Genomic DNA, 21,817 nt, shown 5'->3' on the forward strand with positions numbered 1-21,817 from the left:
CCACATTTTCCTTTGTTATCCTAAATGTTTATGTAGGAAAATGAAAAATGAGGTCATATGAGATGACTACAAATGAATAAAAAGCAAATAATATCCTCAGGAAACAAAGGTGTTTGTTTCATTGTATTTGGTCCTAATAGGAACTTTTAGGTACCTTTTCATTTTTATGTTATGTTAATGATTAATTTAGAGTCTCATCAAAGCTCTCTATTGGTTTTAGCTTAGTACAGAGTCCTGGTGCTATTTGTTCCGTCTGTACACACACACACCCTAAAGTTTAAAAATAAAACATAGGTAAACTTTAGCAAATATTCTTTCTTTCTTTAGTCTTTCTTTTTAAAGAAATATGTCTATTATATACAGTATCTGGGATATTTTTACATTTTCCAGTTTCTATTCCTGGAGGGTTTGTTCTGTCAGAGAACTTGTCTTTTGTATTTTATCAGGAGCACAGTACAAACAATGTTATTAGATCCTTTGAGGGCAGAGAGAAGAAAAAAAAAAAGCCTGTGTGTTGTGGCAATCCACTAGCCTACCTCCACTTCCTGAAAGCCCTTCCCAGATAATTGTCGCTGGGTGGGTGTGACCCTAAAGCATATCAAACAAAGACAAGAGTGGCTGATTGCTTGTCATATGGTGGGGGTGGTGGTGGTAAGGTGTGTGAGTGTGTTTGGGGATGGGGTGGGGGCAACGTAGGACTTTCCCATCTGTGTTCATATTCCACAGCAAACACAAGCAGTCAGCTGATGTGGAAAAGTTCCCTTACCTGTTCTATCTGGCTGTGAAAAGGTAAGCTTTTGTTTTACTGTGACCTTGAAATGTGACTAGCAAGCAAATTGCGTGTCTTCCTTTGAATATGAGTAATATTTCCAAGTTTTTGCTAGATATCTATTGTGTTTAAACTAGAACTGTGGGCAGGAGGAGATATTTGATCCAGGCTTTTCTGCAGTTAGTGGTGTGGTTTGTAACGAATAGATTCTCTGTTCTCAGCAAGATCACAGTAAATCTGAGTTATGTGGTTTGCCTCCTTGAAATAAAAAAAAAATATATAGCGGTAAGCTGTTTAAGAAGCTATATTTGTCTAAGGTCACTTAAAGGATCTGTATAGCATATCACATTTATAAAACCAGCATCTATGAAGAAGGGTAATGGCTATGACTGTGAAATTATACTTTGACTAGAGGCAAATTTCCTTTAATGTCACTTGAAACACTAAACAAACAGCTAACAGACCAAGCCTGAGCTAATGGGTGAACAAAGTCAGGTGATTTAAAAGTTTCATTTAGTTTTACTTTGACATTATTTTACTCTTTTTACTTTTCTGCACATTTAATACATATTCTTACATTTTCTGTTAGTGCTGTGTTTATTAAAGATAAACTTTATAAATGTGTTAAAGTATTCAAAACTACTCCACGTTGATGACAAAACAGCAAATTTAGAGATATGTGTTTGTAGCATGCAGGGTGAACATGTCATGCACACCGAATCAATTCTCAGTAGATTTCAGCTGAAGTATTTATAGAGGAAGTAACAACCGTAATGAAAACTATTGTCCCCTTATCGACTGGGGGTTATAATGCGAAGCTTCCTTAACAGTGTGCTAATATGGCTACAGGGAACTGTTGTAAAGATAAATGTGATGCAAGTAAATCTACAGTAGGTTCGTGGGCATTGACACAGTCAACAACGTATTCTTTGTGAAAGGTTGATCTTCATAGGAGTATCCTGCCAAGGAAGGTCAATAGCCAAGCTTTATTTGCTTTACCTGAAAAACCCAGTAGGATATAACAGGTATGATGTTAGTTATCAACTCTCTCTGTTAAGCTGGGCTTTCTGCTGAAAGGTTTTGTGCAGGCTAACATTAAAAGAGGGTTGTGTTGCACAAAGTTTCAGCATCAGAATAAGCTGGCACTGAAGCTCTCTTAAAATGATCCCTGTGAATGCAGCCAGCTCTAAACGGAGATGTTATGAAACACTGTTGAATGAAATGAAACCATTTGGTGATGGCTTGAAATTCACATTATTTTATTATGTGATTATCATCACTTTATTTGGACTTTATTAAAAAAGTGCTTTCAAATGTAATTATATGTTGCCAAGTTGCAAGTGAGGCACTCCTTGCCTGTTTCAGCACTCTTTCTTTCTGTGTTTAGAGAGGCCTTGTTGAAAAAGTGTGGGAGTGATCTCAGGGAAAGGATCAATAAGTCAATATTTGTTTTCTGAACAGATCTGTATGTAGACTTTAGTAACTGTAACATTTTACCATACTGCTGCCCATGTAAGGTAAAGGAAAGTGTGTGTGTGTGTATATATATATTATATATATATATATATATATATATATATAAATATATATATATATATTAGTACTGCATGACTACTAATATCATGACCTCTCTTTTGTTTGTATAACCTTTTGGCTCCCTTAGGGAGGAGGGATGTTTGACACACTGTATGAATGCTTCTGGTCAGACAGTCTATGGTTGCCTGTGGGCCTAACATGGGCTGACCTGGAAGACAAAGAGGGCCGGGTCTATGCCAAAGCCTCCAATCTTTATGTGACTCTCCCCTATGCCTTAGCCTTTTTACTCATCAGATACCTGTTTGAAAGGTAAGCTCCAAATTGTGCACCTAAACCACCTAACCCTACTCCAGTAAAGGAGTGGGTGGTGGTGGGTTAACACTTCACTTACTTGCTTTTCATTAATCGTTCATCGTGAACCATCAACAGTGTTTGCTGGGAGTAAGCACAATTGTTACCAGTCTTCCTGGTTGTGACAGGTGATACTGTGGCTGGATATAGTTATTGTTCTGATTGGGCAGTTGCTACTATAGTTCATTTTGTGTTGCTATGGAAAAATTCACCTTTAACCTGGAGTGTGGCTCTGATAGATTTGATCCCAGCACAACCATCCAGCACAATCGCTACTGCACACACACATAAAACAAAAAGAACAAAACAAACCAACAAATGTTGCAGCCACAGGCCTAACAAACAAAGCGCAGCCATGGCTACAGAAGTAACAGCCCAATATACCTGTTCTCCTTAAAATGTCATTTTCCATCATGTGCTGAATTTCATTTTGCTTATGTTTATGGTACTTCAGATGGATAGCAACACCACTTGCAGTTTCTGCTGGAATCAAGCAGAGAGTCTATCTGAAAGCTGAGGAAAATTCTATCTTGGAGTTCTACTACACTAGTCAGTGTCGAAATCCTGCTCAGGTAAACCAAGTCACACACCTTTAGTCCTGACAATCAAAATGTTAATGTTGTTTACCTTTGGTATTGTTAGGTCTGAAAAAATAGAAACATCTTGACAAAAAAAGTCTTGACATAATGTAGTATGTCATTTATTACACAGAGTTTAGCAATTCCCATTTTGTTATGTTCCACAATTTGTCTGTTTAGCATGTTTAACATTATTCTGTGTATTCATAGTTTTACTGCACTGTACTGATAATGTCTGTTTCTTTCATTTAATAATCTACTGTGAAGGCCTGCTTTTTCCTCGGTTCAGAGTAATTGCTGCTTTCATCTTTCAAAGAATCAGTAGCATCTGTTTACTATGACCTAAAAATGACAACAGTCAAATGTTTGTGGCACATCAGCCGGTCGTGTACCCCTCGGCACATTGCACCATGTCTGCCGTATTTGGGTTGAAGACACGAGTGCATGATTGTATCTGTTTTTACCGCCATTTTTATGATATTCCAGCCCAGTAGCTCAGAGACATATAGATATAGAGAGGGAGACGTTGGAAGAGTTTGAAAACCTGAATTTGTGAAAGAAATGGATTAATGTAAAATAAGAAGAGAAGCCCTTCAATGTCCATTCTCGAAATCTTGTGTCATCACAGTTAGGTAGAAACTCTGTATCAAAAGCACACCATCTTAACATCAGCCTTGTTTGTTAGTTTTCTCTGCACACCTCACTCCAAATCTTAAAAGCTAATTTTATCCAGGGATTATCAGGGTCCTCAGATACAACTTTAATTTGCCATCCATGGCTCGTTCTTCTGTGTCTTCTCTGTCAAAAGCTTGTCAAAAAGGATGTACCCTGGCTCTTGCCCTAAGACAGCTCCAGCCCCCCCGCGACCCTCCAAGGATAAGTGGTAGAGAAGTGATGGATGGTATGATGTGGAGAGTCCTTCTAATACTGTCTTGGGTCTACCTCTGATGGATAAACCCAGTTTGGTCAAGATTAATACATTTGGGTATAATATTATCAAGTCGTTTGGCTAGTATGTAAATGTATATTTTATAATCAAGGTTTAATACTGATATTGGTCGATAATGGCTACGGTTCAATTTATATTTTCAATCCTTTGGAATGACAGAAATGGTCACTTCTTCCTATGAAGGGGGAACCTCCCCTTGTTTAAGGACCCAGTTATAAACTGCCTTCAGTCTAGGAGTTAATTCCTCCCCGTAGGCCTTATACAATTCACCAATGATCAGTGATCGTTAGCTATGTCCCAAGTCCTAGGCCGCATCCTTCGGAGGAACTGGCCTCCGCGGTCTACATGGGCCTTTGAAGACCGAGAAGGCCGGAAGTGCGAGGCTGTGAAATGGGACGGGTCTAGCCTTCAGATTTGCATCACCAGTTTAATAAACTCAGCCATCTGCTCCCCGCTCGCTAATATATAACAGGACATTGGAGTCAATTCTTGACCATCTCCCACTTCTGTTTAATCAGTTTTCTGTTTGACATTTATTCAGCTGTGTGAAAACTATAACTTTAATCTCAGCCAAACCGATTTACTCGGGAACAAATAAAACACTGCGAAAAAGCCAAACAATAAAACTTTTAAGTTATCTAAGTGACTTATATATCATGTTTAACCCCAGTAGCAAAAGACAGCGGGAAGTCTGAAAAGGATGTGCCGGTAGTCCAGTGTTCTCGCCGGCTCTAGTGAGCCTTGAACCCCCGGCTAGCTATCGAGCTGGTAACAGACGTCTCTGAAAATGTCGGCGCGCTTTTGCAAATATGTGGTGTCTTGTAAAACTGAGCAGATATTTGACGTTTACACAGCTACATTCTCACCTGAAAATATCTTACAAATGTATTTTGTGACCCAGAAAGAGTAAAAACAGTAATATTAAAACTAAGTAGCTGCCACCATTGTTGGAAACTGGAATTGGCTGGGCCGTGCTATGAATTCTGGGATAGATTGGGCCACAAAGCATACACCCACCATTCCTTCAAATTCAGGGAAATGAAGGGCGCATTTGGAGCAGCCTTTGAATCGGGACAGCCTTTGTTGCGTGGCTGTGATGTAATCAGCCCTCAAACGCGGCCTCCGAAGGATGCAGCCTATGAATTGGGACATACCGTTATTTAGGTCAGGCTGGGAGTACAGATCTTTATAGTATGTTTCAAAACTCTGCTGTATTTCAATAATACCATTATGTATAATGCCAGTTTTAGGGTGTTTTATTTTATGGATGGTACTATCCACTTGGTGCTTTCTTAGCTTAAAAGCTAACCACTTTATTTATTTTAATAATTTTGATTAAGGAAAATAAACTTTTTCCTTAAACTTCTTCCTTGAGATCTAATTGTAATTCTCCAAGTTTCTCTTTTTTCTGCTTTTTAATTAGGGAAATGTAGGCAATAATTTTGCCCCATGGACGTTGTCACATCGTCCCTTGTCATTTTCCTAAAAGTATGGGTCAGTTCTGCCAATGTCGCAGGTTTTAACTTTATGTTGGTCCTTACTAAATGTGAAAAAATAATCAGTTCTCGAGTATGTAGAGTGGGGAGCCGAGAAAGATTAGCATCTCTCCAGATGTCAATAATACATATTATAATAATGCAATTTATTTTCCATTTTTGCTGTACTATATATGTGCTTTAGAAATTTCTAATTTGGATAGCCTTATATTCATGTCCCCTCCACATATCAACATTGCTTCAGTTTCAGATCAGCTCAAACATGTGCTTATCGAAAGCCCAGTCATTCCTATAGTTGCATATATATTGGGGGTAGTGGGTGGAAAACCATCAGTTCTCCATTTTACCAATACATATCGGATCTCCCTATCCCTTATATCAAATAAATATTCAAAACAGATCTGTTGTGATATTAAAATTGCTAAATCTCTACAGTGCCCAGATCTCTGTGATAATGAATAGGCATACTAACAAAAACCTTGTTCTAGTTTTTTGTGTTCTTTATCTGACAAACGCGTCTGCTGTAGGAGGGCTGCATGAATCATTTCGTTCTTTACCTTAAACAGTATGTTGGACCTTTTTGTGGGCTGACTATTCTATTTACATTAAAGGAGAGGATATTAACAGTGTTTGCCATTTTTAAGATGGAACATTGTTGTCAAAATAAACATAACAATACCGCTTCTCCAAACTGCTCAGAACCACAGTTAACAAGATAACAATCAAACAGATAATAAGAAAATAAAACAGGATTTTCAGGTCTGTAAGACCTGATGTAATAAGTCAGGTGTGGGCTGACCCACACACTTCGGAGTGGGGCCCAGGATTAGAAGTCCACCTCGCACAATTCTTCCACACTGCACATGAACCACTACTTGCATCTCGATTAAGACAAGGCAATAGTTCTAAATATTACACATTTCTCTTGTCTCATAACTCAGAAAGCGTGCAGTAATGGACCGAGTAGTGGGAGCGCTTTTCTCTTCATTCCCAACTTTATCCTTCGGTGATTTGTCACTTGAGTTTGGATTGTAGTTTTAATAGCGCCGTAACAGCATCCTCCATTGTTTGAATCTGCTCCTCCATGTCCAAAATATGATTCTCTGCTTCCTTGAGTCTTGCGCTGGTTTTGCACACTTTGGCCTTAACTTCTTCAAACTGTTGCACATTTTCTTTTCTGATTCCCTAATTTCCATAAGTATCACCTTAAATTGATAAGTTAATATTGACGTTCTCCTCCATTTCATTCTTTTTTGCTAGCATTAGCCCCAGCACTAGCCAAAATGTCGCCATCTTCGTTAGCTTCACTTTCTTCAGTATACATTGCAGTCATAGTTATCACCCTTCTCTTGGTTTTCACCTTGCCGTGTTTGTCATTCACCATAGCCCCATCCTAGTTAGCTTTTTATCTTGTTAGTATTTCGAGTTTCAGGGGCTTTTTGACCAAAAAGAGCCAGAAGCAGTAGTTCTACGTAGCTACCTCCATTGTGCGACCTGGAAGTCCTTTCTCCAGCACATTTAACACTATACAATCCCCACTACTGAGAGACTAGTTGTTGCAGATGGGGCTGGACTCCTGGTATCCTCAATAGCGAACCTCACACAGTTTGTGAGGCTGAGAGACTGCACCTCAGAGACCGTGGTCAGCAGCATTGGTGACCTAAAAATGCTCTCTCAGTGCTCCCTCCTGTCCTTTTTGCCCTGTACATGGCTGACTTCAGCTACAACTCTGCAACATGTCACGTGGAGAAGTTTTCTAATAACACAGCTATAGTTGGGTATATCATGGATGGACAGGAGGGAGAGTATAGGAGCTTGATTGGACTTTGTAAACTGACGTAAGGTAGACTTCCGCAGGGCTAGGCGTTCTGCACTACCTGTATCAATTGGAATTTGTCAGTACCTACAGGTACCTGGGACTCTGTCTGGATACCACACTGGACTGGTTAGTGAACATAGATATACTCTACAAAAAAGGGCTGGCTGAGCTTCCTGAGGAAATTGGGGTTGTTTACCATCTGCAGCAAATTCTTGTTTATATTTTACCAGTCAGTCATCACCAGTGTCCTCTTCTGTGCGCTGGTGTCCTGGTGAGGCAGCATCCAAAAGAGAAAGAGAGATGCCAACAGACAAGCTGGACAAGCTGTGAAGAAAGCTGGCTCTTTACATTGGTGGCAGGGAAAAGGACCCTGAACAAGCTGCTGTCCATCATGGACAATGATCAACACTTAAGCTTCAACAAGCAGTGAAGCTTGTTCATTGGCAGACTCTTATCACTCTACAGACATGCTAAGGAAGTCCTTTGTTCCAAGGACTATACATCTAACACAGCAGTCAGGCGCAGGGGTAAGGTGGACTAATGGGCCCCTTCACAACCTTGCCCATACACACTCAAGGACTGTTCATTTTTGCTGGTCGTACAATTCTGGTGGTTAGACTGTCATTGCACTACAGTTATTTACTTATTTCACTTATTTTGGGATAGTTCATCACTGCTCCACAACTATTTACTGTATTTTAGTTAGGAGGCTAGGTTTGTACAGCTCTTGTACAAATGCTTGTCTTTTTTTTTTTTTTGTAACTTGGTGTAGCCAGTTTGCTTTCTGTTAGTGTATTTGGTACAGTCGTCGCTCATTTATCGCAGGAGTTACGTTCTAAAAATATTCCGCGATAGGTAAAATCTGCAAAGTAGCCAACTTTATTTTTTACAGCTATTATAGATGTTTTAAGGCTGTAAAACCCCTCACTACACACTTTATACACTTTTCTCAGACAGGCATGAACATTTTCACACTTTTCTCTCTTGTTTAAACTCTCAAAGATCAAACCTTGGTAGAAAAATAAGTCCAGTATTAAAGAATGAAACCAAAGGCTCCCACAGGGGCCTCTGACAGTGCAAAATCCAGCCACAGCACGAGATTGATTGACAATTGTCTACAGCCGATCAGGACGCAGAACACAATGCGAAACAGTGAGACCGTGAAAGGTGAACTGCGTTATAGCGAGGGGCCACTGTATATGTGTTTGTGTTCAATAAAGTATCCCTCTACCTACCTACCTACCTACCAACCACCCCTCCCTCTTGATGCATGTTTTTGATGCAATCTCATGTTCCCGTAGAGAGTGGGAACATGAGACCAGACTGGATCTGAACCATAGACTTTCTTGCTGCAGTGTGTACCACTCCACCACTGTGCCACCTTCATTATAAACAAATGCACAAATATAACATATTTGTTTTAAACTGTACTGGTTTGAGTCAGCGGACATGCACATTTTCCATAAGTGATATACATTATTAACAGATTACCAAATCACGACAAATTACATTGATACATTTCTGGAGTTCTGCTGACTGCAAGCTACTGTTTCTCGCAGTGAAAGTCAAGGATGTCTCAAAGCTTGTGGATATATTTCTGCTCTTTAATTACCTTCAACAGCCTGAAGTGTGACTCCACACTTTCCAGAGTTTGTTTGCAAATGTGCCTGAGAGATTCCTGCAGTTTTGACAAAACTACATTATTTATGTATCTGAAACGAGCGGGCTAGAGATATACATTTAAGCACATACACGATACACATATGTAAACAAACCTGCATGTGTTTTTGTGTCTGTCTGCATGTGTATTTAATACCAGGTTGACATTGATGGGTTGTCTAAGAAAAGCAGTCTGTCCACGAGACAAGTGGAGCGCTGGTTTAGAAGAAGACGCAGACAGGACCGCCCTGGAGTTCTGAAGAAATTCACAGAGGCCAGGTCACTACGCTTTGCTTTTGTGAGTGTGTGTATTTGCGATTATTCTGATATTAACAGCAACTTTATTGTGTCCCAACAGCTGGCGATTTGTTTTCTACCTGTCTGCATTTATTGGAGGAATGGTAGCACTGCATGATGTAAGTAACATAACCATTTCAACATTTTTCCAACTCAAGGCAGTGATGGTTAAATGATTAAGTCTCTTTACTCATTAGGCTTTTGTCTGAACAGCTCTTTATAACTTAACATTTCACCACTCTTCTTTATTTTGCATTACCTGTACAAATATAATACCTTTTTTTTCTGCAGAAAGAATGGCTTTATGATACTAGGGAAGTATGGACAGGTTTTCCCAAGCAGGTTTGTTGCATACTCTCCCACATGCCATAATCATCAATCAATCATCAAGAGCAAAAACACAGAAAACCACAAAACCACTGAGGAAACATACGGAAAACACAGGCAAGGGCAATAAAAAAAAAAAAGAGAGTAAAAAACAAACAAAAAAGAACTCAGAATTCTAACAATTATCCATCATCCAATTGGATCCATCATCCAATTGGATGATGGATCCAATTATCCAATCATCCATCCCACGCTACTTATAGATGTCCGTCTAACATCCGGTTAGGTCCATAGATTTTTGGGCATCACACATTTTTGTAATTTCTCTTCTGTACACCACTACAGATGTGAAGTTCAGCAGACATTCAGACAAAGCAGACAATACATTTATTTATTTTTGCAATCAGTACAAACTAAAAAAACAGGGCTATACTTTAATGTGTGAAAGGATTGTAAACCTGCCATGTTTCTTGCCATGTGGGACTTTAATTACTAGTACTCAGATTTCCTTTTCTTTCAGTGTTTAACAGAAGCATCAATTGGTGTAAACAATAGATTCCTCTGCAGTTTATTTTTAGCCTTAAGGTCTAGGGGGAAAAAAACAGAACCTTATGGGACAAACCTTTTGTCTGTATAACTGATTATAATTTTGTCCCGTCTTCTTGAATCTGTCTCTTTGTCTCCCTGTCTGCAGACCATGCTAGAGTCTCAGTACTGGTATTATATCTTGGAAATGAGTTTCTATGGCTGTCTTCTCTTCAGTGTTGCTTTTGATGTCAAGAGGAAGGTAAGTAGTGGTTCTTAGAGACCACAAACTTCAATTCAGTTCCTTCATCTGCTTTCTTTTTTTCTTTATATAATATGTAATGTATAATTTTAACCATTTCTAAATATGTGAAAGAGTATTAGTGTTCTTAAAAAAGGTAATATTATTTTTTCCGAAACTTCAGGCTAATATTAATATTTGAATCTCAACAAATTCAATACTCAACAAATGCAATTATACATACTGCTCAAGAAAATAAATGAAGACTTTGAAAACACAGCAGACTCGTACTCTTATAGACTGGGTAATTTGTTGGAAAGGATGCTATGTTGTTGGAATTGAAATTAAAATGATCAGCCTACAGACACCTGAATTCAAAAGCAGAGAATCAAATTGAAAAAGCGGCAGCGGCAGGCTCGTCCATTTCCCAACATTTAGTTGCAGCAACTCAAAGTGGTACTCAGTGTTCCTGCGTCTCTGGATCTTTGAGTTTGTTGTGGACTCGTGATTCTTTCTGCTGCATCTAAGAGATGACTTAAGTGCTAACTCTGTATAGTTTAGTTTTCTCTGTTGGGTCTGCGTTTATTTCTAGTTTCTGGTTTTCTCATCCATGTGTCTTGCCATCAGCGTCTCCTTTGTAGTCAATCTTTTCTTGGTGTCACAAGTTCACTTTCTGTTTCCTGTTTTATTCTGATAGTCTCTTGTCTTGTCTGCCTTACGCTCAGTTGTATTGTTACAGTTTTATATATTACACTTCTCTCTCTGCAGTGGGGCTATGAGTTGTGGTGAGAACTACTAGGAAAAGTTTTTGTGTGTCTGTGTGTGAGGTTAAGCACAAGCAATGTCCAAATGTCCACAAATTTAAATCAGTGTATAAAGATGTGGTTTTTATGCAGTACAGGGATGAGGGCAGCATTAAGCTACAAGAGGTCTTTTCAATATAGATATTTCTAGTGTGATAAATTATCATTGTTATATAATGTATTACATATACTCAGGAAGCAGCTGCTCAGCTACATGACTGAATTATAAATATCTGAAGGGGGTGGGAGTACATAAGTGTTATTTCTTCCCGCTCCTCTTCAAACACCTGTTTCACTAGAAGACAGACCTAACCAGAAGACCTCACCCATACCTGGGTATCACTCAGCTCCTCCATGAGGTGCAACCTGGCAGTGTTGGATAAACTGAAACATAATGTCTCAAAGGTGTTCTATTGGACTTAGGTCAGGCAAGCATGGGAGCCAGTCAGTGGTATCAATTCCTCGATCCTTCAGGCACTGACTGCATACTCTCACCATTTGAGGCCAGGCATTGTCATGCACAAGGAGGAACCCAGGGCCTACTGCACCATGACTGTAGTTCAGGAGGTATGGGAAGTTTGGAAGTTTGGTGGTTTGATCGATGGCTGCTCCAGTCTGCCAAGCCAAGTATACTTGGGCAAGATACTAACCCTAGGTTGCTCTCCGATGCATCCACATGAGTATGAATGTGTGTGAATGTTAGATAGAAAGCACTTCAGTGGAGAAATAAAGCACAGAAAAAAGTGCTTGTATAAATACAGGGAGTGCAGAATTATTAGGCAAATGAGTATTTTGTCCACATCATCCTCTTCATGCATGTTGTCTTACTCCAAGCTGTATAGGCTCGAAAGCCTACTACCAATTAAGCATATTAGGTGATGTGCATCTCTGTAATGAGAAGGGGTGTGGTCTAATGACATCAACACCCTATATCAGGTGTGCATAATTATTAGGCAACTTCCTTTCCTTTGGCAAAATGGGTCAAAAGAAGGACTTGACAGGCTCAGAAAAGTCAAAAATAGTGAGATATCTTGCAGAGGGATGCAGCAGTCTCAAAATTGCAAAGCTTCTGAAGCGTGATCATCGAACAATCAAGCGTTTCATTCAAAATAGTCAACAGGGTCGCAAGAAGCGTGTGGAAAAACCAAGGCGCAAAATAACTGCCCATGAACTGAGAAAAGTCAAGCGTGCAGCTGCCAAGATGCCACTTGCCACCAGTTTGGCCATATTTCAGAGCTGCAACATCACTGGAGTGCCCAAAAGCACAAGGTGTGCAATACTCAGAGACATGGCCAAGGTAAGAAAGGCTGAAAGACGACCACCACTGAACAAGACACACAAGCTGAAACGTCAAGACTGGGCCAAGAAATATCTCAAGACTGGTTTTTCTAAGGTTTTATGGACTGATGAAATGAGAGTGAGTCTTGATGGGCCAGATGGATGGGCCCGTGGCTGGATTGGTAAAGGGCAGAGAGCTCCAGTCCGACTCAGACGCCAGCAAGGTGGAGGTGGAGTACTGGTTTGGGCTGGTATCATCAAAGATGAGCTTGTGGGGCCTTTTCGGGTTGAGGATGGAGTCAAGCTCAACTCCCAGTCCTACTGCCAGTTTCTGGAAGACACCTTCTTCAAGCAGTGGTACAGGAAGAAGTCTGCATCCTTCAAGAAAAACATGATTTTCATGCAGGACAATGCTCCATCACACGCGTCCAAGTACTCCACAGCGTGGCTGGCAAGAAAGGGTATAAAAGAAGAAAAACTAATGACATGGCCACCTTGTTCACCTGATCTGAACCCCATTGAGAACCTGTGGTCCATCATCAAATGTGAGATTTACAAGGAGGGAAAACAGTACACCTCTCTGAACAGTGTCTGGGAGGCTGTGGTTGCTGCTGCACGCAATGTTGATGGTGAACAGATCAAAACACTGACAGAATCCATGGATGGCAGGCTTTTGAGTGTCCTTGCAAAGAAAGGTGGCTATATTGGTCGCTGATTTGTTTTTGTTTTGTTTTTGCATGTCAGAAATGTATATTTGTGAATGTGGAGATGTTATATTGGTGTCACTGGTAAAAATAAATAATTGAAATGGGTATATATTTGTTTTTTGTTAAGTTGCCTAATAATTATGCACAGTAATAGTCACCTGCACACACAGATATCCCCCTAAAATAGCTAAAACTAAAAACAAACTAAAAACTACTTCCAAAAACATTCAGCTTTGATATTAATGAGTTTTTTGGGTTCATTGAGAACATGGTTGTTGTTCAATAATAACATTATTCCTCAAAAATACAACTTGCCTAATAATTCTGCACTCCCTGTAGGTGTCAATTGATAAATGAGGCAAGTTGCATGAAACATTTTGTGTGCTCAGACAGAGTAGTAAAGTGCTATATAAGAACTAGTCCATTTACCGTTTAGCCTGTAGAGGTCTGTTTGTCTCTCCATGGATATTCCTCCCCACACGATCGCTGATCCACCAGCAAACCAGTCATACTAAACGATGTTACAGGTAGCTCAGGTAGTGTTCTCCACTCAGGTAGTGTTCTCCACTGCTTCTCCAGACCCATTCATGTCTGTCACATGAACCTGCTCTAATCTGTGAAAAACACTGGGCACCAGTGCAGGACCTTCCAATTCTTGTATTGTATGGTGAATGCCAATCGAGCACCATGGTGCTGGGCAGTGAGCACAGGGCCTTCAGGCCACCCTCATGAAGTTTGGTTCTGATTGTCTGGTCAGAGACACACACAAGTGGCCTGCTGGGGGTCATTTTGTTGGACTCTGGCAATGCTCTTCATGCTCCATGCACAAAAGAGCAGATACTGGACCTCCTGATGGTTGAAGACCTTCTACCAGGGCTCCTAGAGTAACAGCCTATCTCCTAGTATCTCCTCTCTTGAGACTTTGCTAGGAGATACAGCAAACCTTCTGCCAATGGTACATATTGATGAGCCATCCTGGATGATTGAAATATCTGTGCAACCTCTGTAGGGTCCAGGTATTGCGTCATGCTACCAGTAGTGATACTTATCCTAGCCAAAAGGAAGTAGCAGTGAAAAAACAATCCGAACAGATGTGGAGGGAAAAATGTCAGTAGCCTCCACTTGTAATACCATTGTTTACCCAATTTCCTTCAGGGTCAACCTTCAGGATCAATAAAGTTTTATTGAATTGAATTGTTTTGGAGGTTGTCTCATTGTTGCTCCTCTTGAAACCGAAGAAGCTAAAACTGATTAACAACCCCATTTACTACCTTACTGACCAAATCAATATTCCAGATGTTTAACTGACATTCTAATGGAATTATTTGAATCGCTATTTGTACAAAATGAACATACGTAGTACTAAGAAATGATCGTGAGAGAAAGGAAAATCTTACAGAAGAGAGTGGGCATACATGAAAGCTAAACAAACAATTAAACCTTACTTTCTGTGTCTTACTGTCTGCATTTTAAAGAGTTTACTGAAAATAAAATGCTATCCTTCATAGAAACAGCAGGCTTGGTGAGAACAGATATCCAGCCACACTGATGGACTGATATAATCTTGGCATTTTGGGTGCAGAGCTACTGATCAGTCATAGCAACATGGCAAAGAAAACAGTCCAAGCATCTATTCAATCTAATTTTAAGACTCGGTGCTTGGTCCCTTTCTTTCCAGTACACACTATAGCCCTTCTGAAGACATATGAGTTGTCTTATCAATGCTACCTGTTGTAGAGAAAGATAAAAAAAAAAAAAACATGTTTAACCTATTGTGATCAGGCATGTGAAGAAGTTTCCCTTTTCTTTCTAATACATGAAACGTCCTGACAGGGTTTTAATAGTTTTGCAATTTTCATTAGTTTTTATTTTTATTTAGTTTTGACTTCAGATTTTCAAATTTATATCAGTTTTAATTAGTTTTTACCATTTGTTTGCTAGTTTAGTTTTTTTTTGTTTTTGTTTTTTTTTGAAAATCCTTAGTTTCAGTTTAGTTTTGATTAATTTCAGTTATAGTTTTAGTTGTTTGCAACATTTAAGTGTAACAAAATCCCAGTTTCATCATATCAGTCATGCTCTTCTGCTTATCCTTGGGTATGTTGCTATTCCAGCTGCCATACCCTGCACCCTGGACAGGTCGCCAGTCTGTCGCAGGGCTAACACGCAGAGACAGACAACTCACATTCCCACCTATGGGGAACCTCTGGGTTCTTAAAAAAAAAAAAAAATAGGGCAGATGAACAACCATTGATAGCAGGCAACTATAAAAGATATATCTTGGCCCCAATGAGACTATTAACTTTTGCAGCACCGGGTGTTCGTAATTTTGGTTCAAGTGAATTGCTAAACTTTTTGAAGGCAATTGACTCACACAGTTGTGTAGATATCGTAGTCTCAATAAACATATTCATCAACGCTTCCTCTCGCTTGTGATGTTCCTGCAAATTGACCAACCAGCAGCCATCGGCTCGCTGTTGGAAGCACTGCATTAATTTTTTTTGTGGAGTTGTCTCGGGATGCATCACGCTGCCTTGCCTGGGGTTAGCTTCTGTTTCTGGGGATGAGGGTTGAGTGTGCTCCCTTACTTTCTCAAGGTAAGCTAGGGTAGCCTTCTTGTGCAAGCTTTTTTTTTTTTTTTTTTTTTTTTTAAATTTATTTATTTTTATTGTATATATGTGCGAGCTTTTCAAGTGCACTTTAAGGTTTGTGGGATTTTTTCCCCTTTAGAAATGTCCCGCATAATTTGTCTCTTTCCACTACAAGACACTTGCTTTATCCAAAACACAGTCATATTCAAAGTAATCCCAAATTGGATTCGACTAACGTACTGCCACCTGCTGGCATAATGTGACACAGCAAGAAAAAAACCTGAAAACTACACTTCATTTTCACCCTAGACTATTGTATGACACACACACATCAATGAAAACTAAACACATTTTTGCTATAAATTGAGTTAATTTTAGTTAGTTTTGTGAACACTCATTACAGTTTTAGTTGGTTTTCATTTTTTTGCAAAGTCTTGTTTTTATTTTTATTTCCGATAACGAAAATGATTCGTTCTAGTTTTCGTTATTTCGTTAGTTTTCGTTAACGATAATAACCTTGCCTCCTGATAATTAGATTCTGTTGGAGTGTACAAAGATAACTATTAGAATGCAGGAAATGGAAAAAAAATTCTTCCTGTCTTTTATGGTATTTTTTATATTTAATGGTATTATTATAATTGATGCATTCTGAAATTTGTTCCACTATTATGAAAAGTGTAAATAACGTTAGAAATGTTTATTTATTTATTTTAACTTGGCAGAGTCAGCGCTGTTTTCTGCGTCATGACTTTCTGTATTTTTCTCTCTCTCTCTCTTTGCTTTGCTTGTCCTTCTGTCATTTAACAACATGTACCTTTGTTAATATGCAAACATGATTTGTGATGAAACAGTGCTCCCTGTGTTGATTGGAGTTTTCTTTGTGTGTTTTTGTGTGTTTCTTATCTCCATCAGGACTTTAAGGAGCAAATCATCCACCACTTGGCCACTCTGGTCCTCTTATCCTTTTCCTGGTGTGTCAACTACATCCGTGTAGGAACACTGGTTATGCTTATCCATGATGCTTCCGATGTTTTCCTAGAGGTCAGTCTCGGCCACGTGTTTGTCTGTTTTTTTCTAACATGTGGGGATTGCAAATGTCATTAGTTAGAAGGTATAGATTAACCTTTAGTAACTGGACACTGCTTACAGTTCAAAATAAATCCACCTGGTATTGCAGGTAAATGAAAATAGTTGTGACACAAAAGGAATCTTAGCTCAAAAACGAGCAGCATGGGTAAAAATGAGTCCTCACCTAAGCAGTAACGTATTCTGAACAATGACCACATGGTGATATTTTTCAAAAATACACTTTTTGAAGTTTTCTCTTGTGAATTGTCAGAAAACAGATAAAACATGCAAAGTGCCAATACCTGTTTCTGCTACTTTGTGGTGTGCCACATATTAAAAAAAAGAAAATATTTGAGATCTAGAATATGATGGAAGTGTTTCTACTTCACTGAACCCTTTTCACTCTCCACCAGTCGTGGGAGATGGCTGACCTGGTTCTGCCAGAGGTTTCTTCCTGTTAAAAGGGAGTTTTTCCTTCGCTGTCACCAAGTGCCTTCTCATGCGGGTCAACTGATTGTTGGGACTTACTGGGTCTTTATCCTACATAAAACCTGCTGTGTGTATATGTGTGTTGTTAATTAATGGTAAAACTCATTTTTCTTTTAGTCTGCCAAATTATTCAACTATGCCAAATGGGAGAAAACCTGCAAAACTCTCTTTGTTTTGTTTGCCATAGTGTTTATGGTAACACGACTGATCATCTTTCCATTTTGGTAAGCCGATAAATAAGACTTAAGTTGTGTGTTTTTTTTCTTCAAATTAAGTCTAAAGTAACCAGTGAACTAAGTTTGTCTTTGTTCATTCATACTCAAGCAGATTTCCTATAAATGTATTACATTTAGTATGTAACAGATCTTTACATTTTTGATATGCTTGTGTTTCAGGCTGATCCATTGTACTTGGGTCTACCCTGTTCTCTATTACCCTGCCTTCTTTGGTTACTACTTCTTCAACACAATGCTGGTGGTCCTGCTTTGTCTGCACATTTTCTGGGCCTACCTCATTCTACGCATGATCAGGAAATTTATGTTTGGCACAGTAAGTCTGCTGTGACAGTATTTATCCACGTCTCTCTTTACACCCCACACTCCTAAAGAACACCCACAGGATACTCAGAGGGCCATAAAATACATGTGGACTGGGTGGGCAAACTCGAACGTCCTTGAGATGATAAAGAGCTGGTCCAATGTTCCCCAACCAGAATTAAAACATGTACCCTGCGTTCAAAGTTTGACTAATGAAGAAACTCTGCGATGTTGCAGAGGCATGTCAACCAAGACAGCCCTACAACATCCAGAGCCTTCAAGAACTCAGGTAAAGGCCAGACCATCAAGTAGGTTTTAAGTACCTTACTGACCTAGTTTCCCAGTGATGTAAGAAAGCTAATAAAACGTGCAATTTTCACTGAAATACTCCAAACATACCACAAACATGGTTCAAAAGGTTAGTTAGTAACTCAAACCAACACGCCTAGCAAAAATGGATCTTTTAAATAGCAGGTATGTGGTTCTTTGCATCCTATAAATACAGATCACTCTTACGTGATAACTTTAAAATGCATCATTTTGTCCAAATATGTCACTACATTGTTAAAAAACCTGCATTGTGATGAGCAAAATGTTAATGTTCAGGCTTCAAAGTGCTCAACAAAGCTTTGTGTTTTACATTGAAAGGAAGCCAAACTGCCACCCAGAGTTCTCTGCTGCATCTCAGATTTCAAATCTGCTTTCAAGTAGACATTTTGTCCTCTTTGGCAGCTTTTTTCTAAATACAGTCTCCTTTTCTGTTGATTTTCCCATCATGTTTTTCATTCTGTATTTTTACTGTAATCATTTCATTCAGCTAACCAAAGATGAAAGAAGTGACAATGAAGAGGAAGATGGGGACGAAAGCAGCTCAACACAGGATGAAGTTGAACAAAGGCACAAGCCTGCCGGATCACTGGTGGCTGATAAGAAGTATGACAAGAACGGAGGGTCTAGATCCTTATCTCCACCAGGGAACATCTGCTGGTCAAAGACTGTGTGCTGACTCGTATTCACGACTCTCAGTACAGGAGAATAATCCTGAAATAGACTTTGTGTTTTGCTTATCAAAAACCAAACATATCACATATACATGCATTAAGTAACACAGCCCAACTGTTGCCCTCCACGACAGTCCATAAAATTTAGACAAGAAAGCTACACTTAAACATTGTTTTCAGATTTTGAAACTCAAAAAGCTCTGACTATGCAACAGAATTCGAGTTTGAAACATGCCTCGTGTGAGCAAAACAGACTCTTACACAGAGCACCTCTGCAAAATCGTGCTGTAAATGTGTTTAAAGCTATTTTTAAACATAAAATCTGGAGAATATCAGGAGAATCAAGTTCCACAATTTTACCTTTCTTACATGCAGAATACATTAGGAATAGCCGAATAAAAACCAGTTTAGGATAGTGTTAAGACAGCATATCGAATGCAGGAGGCATAACAAAAACAGAAATCAGGGAAGAAGCAGGGAGCTGAAAAATTGAAGATTCAGAGCTGTATTTATGTCTGAAAACAACTTCAACACGAACACATGACCAGGTTTAGATGTTTTTCAGATTTAAGTTAATTATTTTCCCTTCTTAAATATATCTATTACAATCCAGTTTTCTATTAGATTTTGCAATACCTACTTTGGTCAACCACACAAAGATTGCATTTTACAAAAAAAGTTTTAAAATGATTCCCATATTTATTCAACTTTTTTTTATTGTACTGGTACTGTGTTTTTAGAAAGCATGAATAGAATGTTGATAATGAGCACATTTGTATCACATTTTTTCTTTTCTACTAAAATGAAACCTGTTTGTTTCCATTCCAAAGTGAAAAAAAAGAAAACAAACAAACAAACCACTCCCACTAACACTTGGAATAATGGTTAAACTTGGGTTGATAACTGCAGTAACTGTCGCAGACCAAATCAACTTCGACAACTGTCAACTTCGAATCCTAGCATGTTAGGTATTCATTCAAAACACAGAGAAATCCCACAGTCACCTGATTATGGTCATAACAACATTTTAGTGTGAGTTTACAAGATGAGCTGTAGGGAAAAAGTAGCATCCTTGTTGCCTCTATCAGCTTTTCAGATGTCATGGTCTTCCTGGAAACATAAGCAGTTCACTGTCTGAAAGAGGCAAGTTACAGAAAAGCAGATGAGTTTTGAAGCATGTGTGCATTAGTAACTCTGGGGAACTGAAATACATTACTGAAATAGTTTGTTTGGGACTCATGTTTTACTTCTTTAATTTTATTTGTCGTCTGCCTTTTTTTTAAACATCTGGTTCTTATTCAGCGTGACAGTAAGACAACAATGCCACCATGAGGCCAAAGAAAAGCATCGTGCTACTTGTTGCTGTTTCTCCAGTGACTAAAAAAAATAAAAAGTGTTATAGGTTTTAGACAGCAAAATGAAAAAGCTTTTTTTTTAATTTATATGGTCAAAACCCAGTTGTGAGGAATTGTCATTGTCACAGTTGTCACAATTTCACCCCAAACCAGAATTTGTCCATAAACTGTTGTGTTCGTTTTCTTTTCTTAAAGGAAGTACATCTTTTAAAAGATGGAATTTGCTTCAGCAGTTGAAATTACAAGTTACAGTGTGCTGGACCTTGATGTGAACCAGCAGTCTGCTCCACAAAAAGGATGACCCTTAAAGCGGGCGATACAGTTTTATACTACAACAAAAACAAGTATTGATACGTCCTGTACTTCATTCTCCTCTTCCTCTGCCCATCAAGTTTGTTTTGTGCTGTAACTCTAATCATATCGCTGTCACATCTGTACCCTGGACTGTTTTTTGACATTTGTTGACTATACCATTCATAGTGTTCTGTATTGTTCAAGAGAGCATCAGCAAACTTGTTAAATTAAATTTCTGGACATTGAAGATTACCTGGCTGATCAGCTGCATATCAGTGTTACTGTTTAATGTCAGGAGCCAATGGGCTTTCCAAGTGCAAAAGAAAAAAATCTGATAAAGTTTACTCTTACATTATCCACATTGTGTAAGAGAATTATTATTATTATTTTATTGTCACTGTTTTTCATTTCAAAACTATTTAATTCTATATATTCTATATAATTCTAGGACACATTTCATTTACCTGATCTCACACATATACAGTGTTTTTAAAAGCTCTTTTACCTAACTTTCTCACACATGCAGTATCACTTGCAAAGCAATGGGGTAAATAAGGGTTTTAAGTATCCTTGGGTGAGATATTTAAATCTATTGCAGGAGCCGGGGATCATTTCTGCAACCCGTGGCTCAGTTGACCCACTCAGGTGGCACAACTGCCCCCATGAGTTCTTGAAAAAAATATTACTTGATTTGAAAAATCTCATTCAGAATGAAAATAAAATGATGAGTTTCTGCCTTTAAGTTCATTAATACTTTTTCAGGGAAATTGCTCTGACTCCAACTCTGAGTTCATCTAACAGCAAATCATACTAGACTTTGCCCTTTTTGGGGGTGGAGGGTGTTAAAAAAAACCTTCCTGCTCTATTTGTTTTGTCAAATCTGGATGATCTCTAATTTCCTGCTTTCAAATTCAGATAAAACTGGGTTATTGTAGCTTTCAGTTTGGATTTGTGAGACTGACACCATCTCTACTTTTACAGTTTTTCCCCATTGTTTGACAGGCCACTGTACTGTCTGTAGTAAGTGTAACACAAAACAAAAAAAGGCTTACAGTAAGTCATTATGATGACTGGAGAAGAAATGGTCATAGGGTTTTACATTAAGCACATCAGTGTTCAACTGGTGATGGGTTGTGTGTGTCATTTGAAAA

General features: G+C 38.8%; 1 protein-coding gene across 2 annotated transcripts; it reads left to right on the forward strand.

Annotated features, from left to right (window-relative positions):
• Positions 1–662: 662 nt before the first annotated feature.
• Positions 663–21,021, forward strand: cers3a (ceramide synthase 3a). Of its 2 annotated transcripts, none has more exons than XM_040002170.1 (11): positions 663–789; positions 2,433–2,614; positions 3,111–3,228; positions 9,318–9,436; positions 9,516–9,573; positions 9,746–9,796; positions 10,476–10,568; positions 16,836–16,964; positions 17,598–17,704; positions 17,876–18,029; positions 18,834–21,021. In XM_040002170.1, exons 2-11 carry the CDS (start codon positions 2,442–2,444, stop codon positions 19,020–19,022), a joined length of 1,191 nt encoding a protein of 396 aa, XP_039858104.1. In that variant the 5' UTR covers positions 663–789; positions 2,433–2,441; the 3' UTR covers positions 19,023–21,021. The 2 variants fall into 2 exon arrangements, with proteins under 2 accessions (XP_039858104.1, XP_039858105.1); XM_040002171.1 differs by lacking the exon at positions 663–789 and adding an exon at positions 800–1,794.
• Positions 21,022–21,817: the final 796 nt, after the last annotated feature.

Source organism: Simochromis diagramma, unplaced genomic scaffold (genome assembly GCF_900408965.1).
Source record: "Simochromis diagramma unplaced genomic scaffold, fSimDia1.1 OVJJ01000430.1, whole genome shotgun sequence".
Classification (NCBI taxonomy): Eukaryota; Metazoa; Chordata; class Actinopteri; order Cichliformes; family Cichlidae; genus Simochromis; species Simochromis diagramma.

Excerpts from the sequence above, each read along its gene's own strand:
- cers3a (XM_040002170.1), top strand. The coding sequence starts at position 2,442 with ATGTTTGACACACTGTATGAATGCTTCTGGTCAGACAGTCTATGGTTG. Across the intron at positions 3,229-9,317 it reads AGTGTCGAAATCCTGCTCAG|GTTGACATTGATGGGTTGTC; the intron begins GTAAACCAAGTC and ends ATTTAATACCAG. Across the intron at positions 16,965-17,597 it reads CTTCCGATGTTTTCCTAGAG|TCTGCCAAATTATTCAACTA; the intron begins GTCAGTCTCGGC and ends TTTTTCTTTTAG.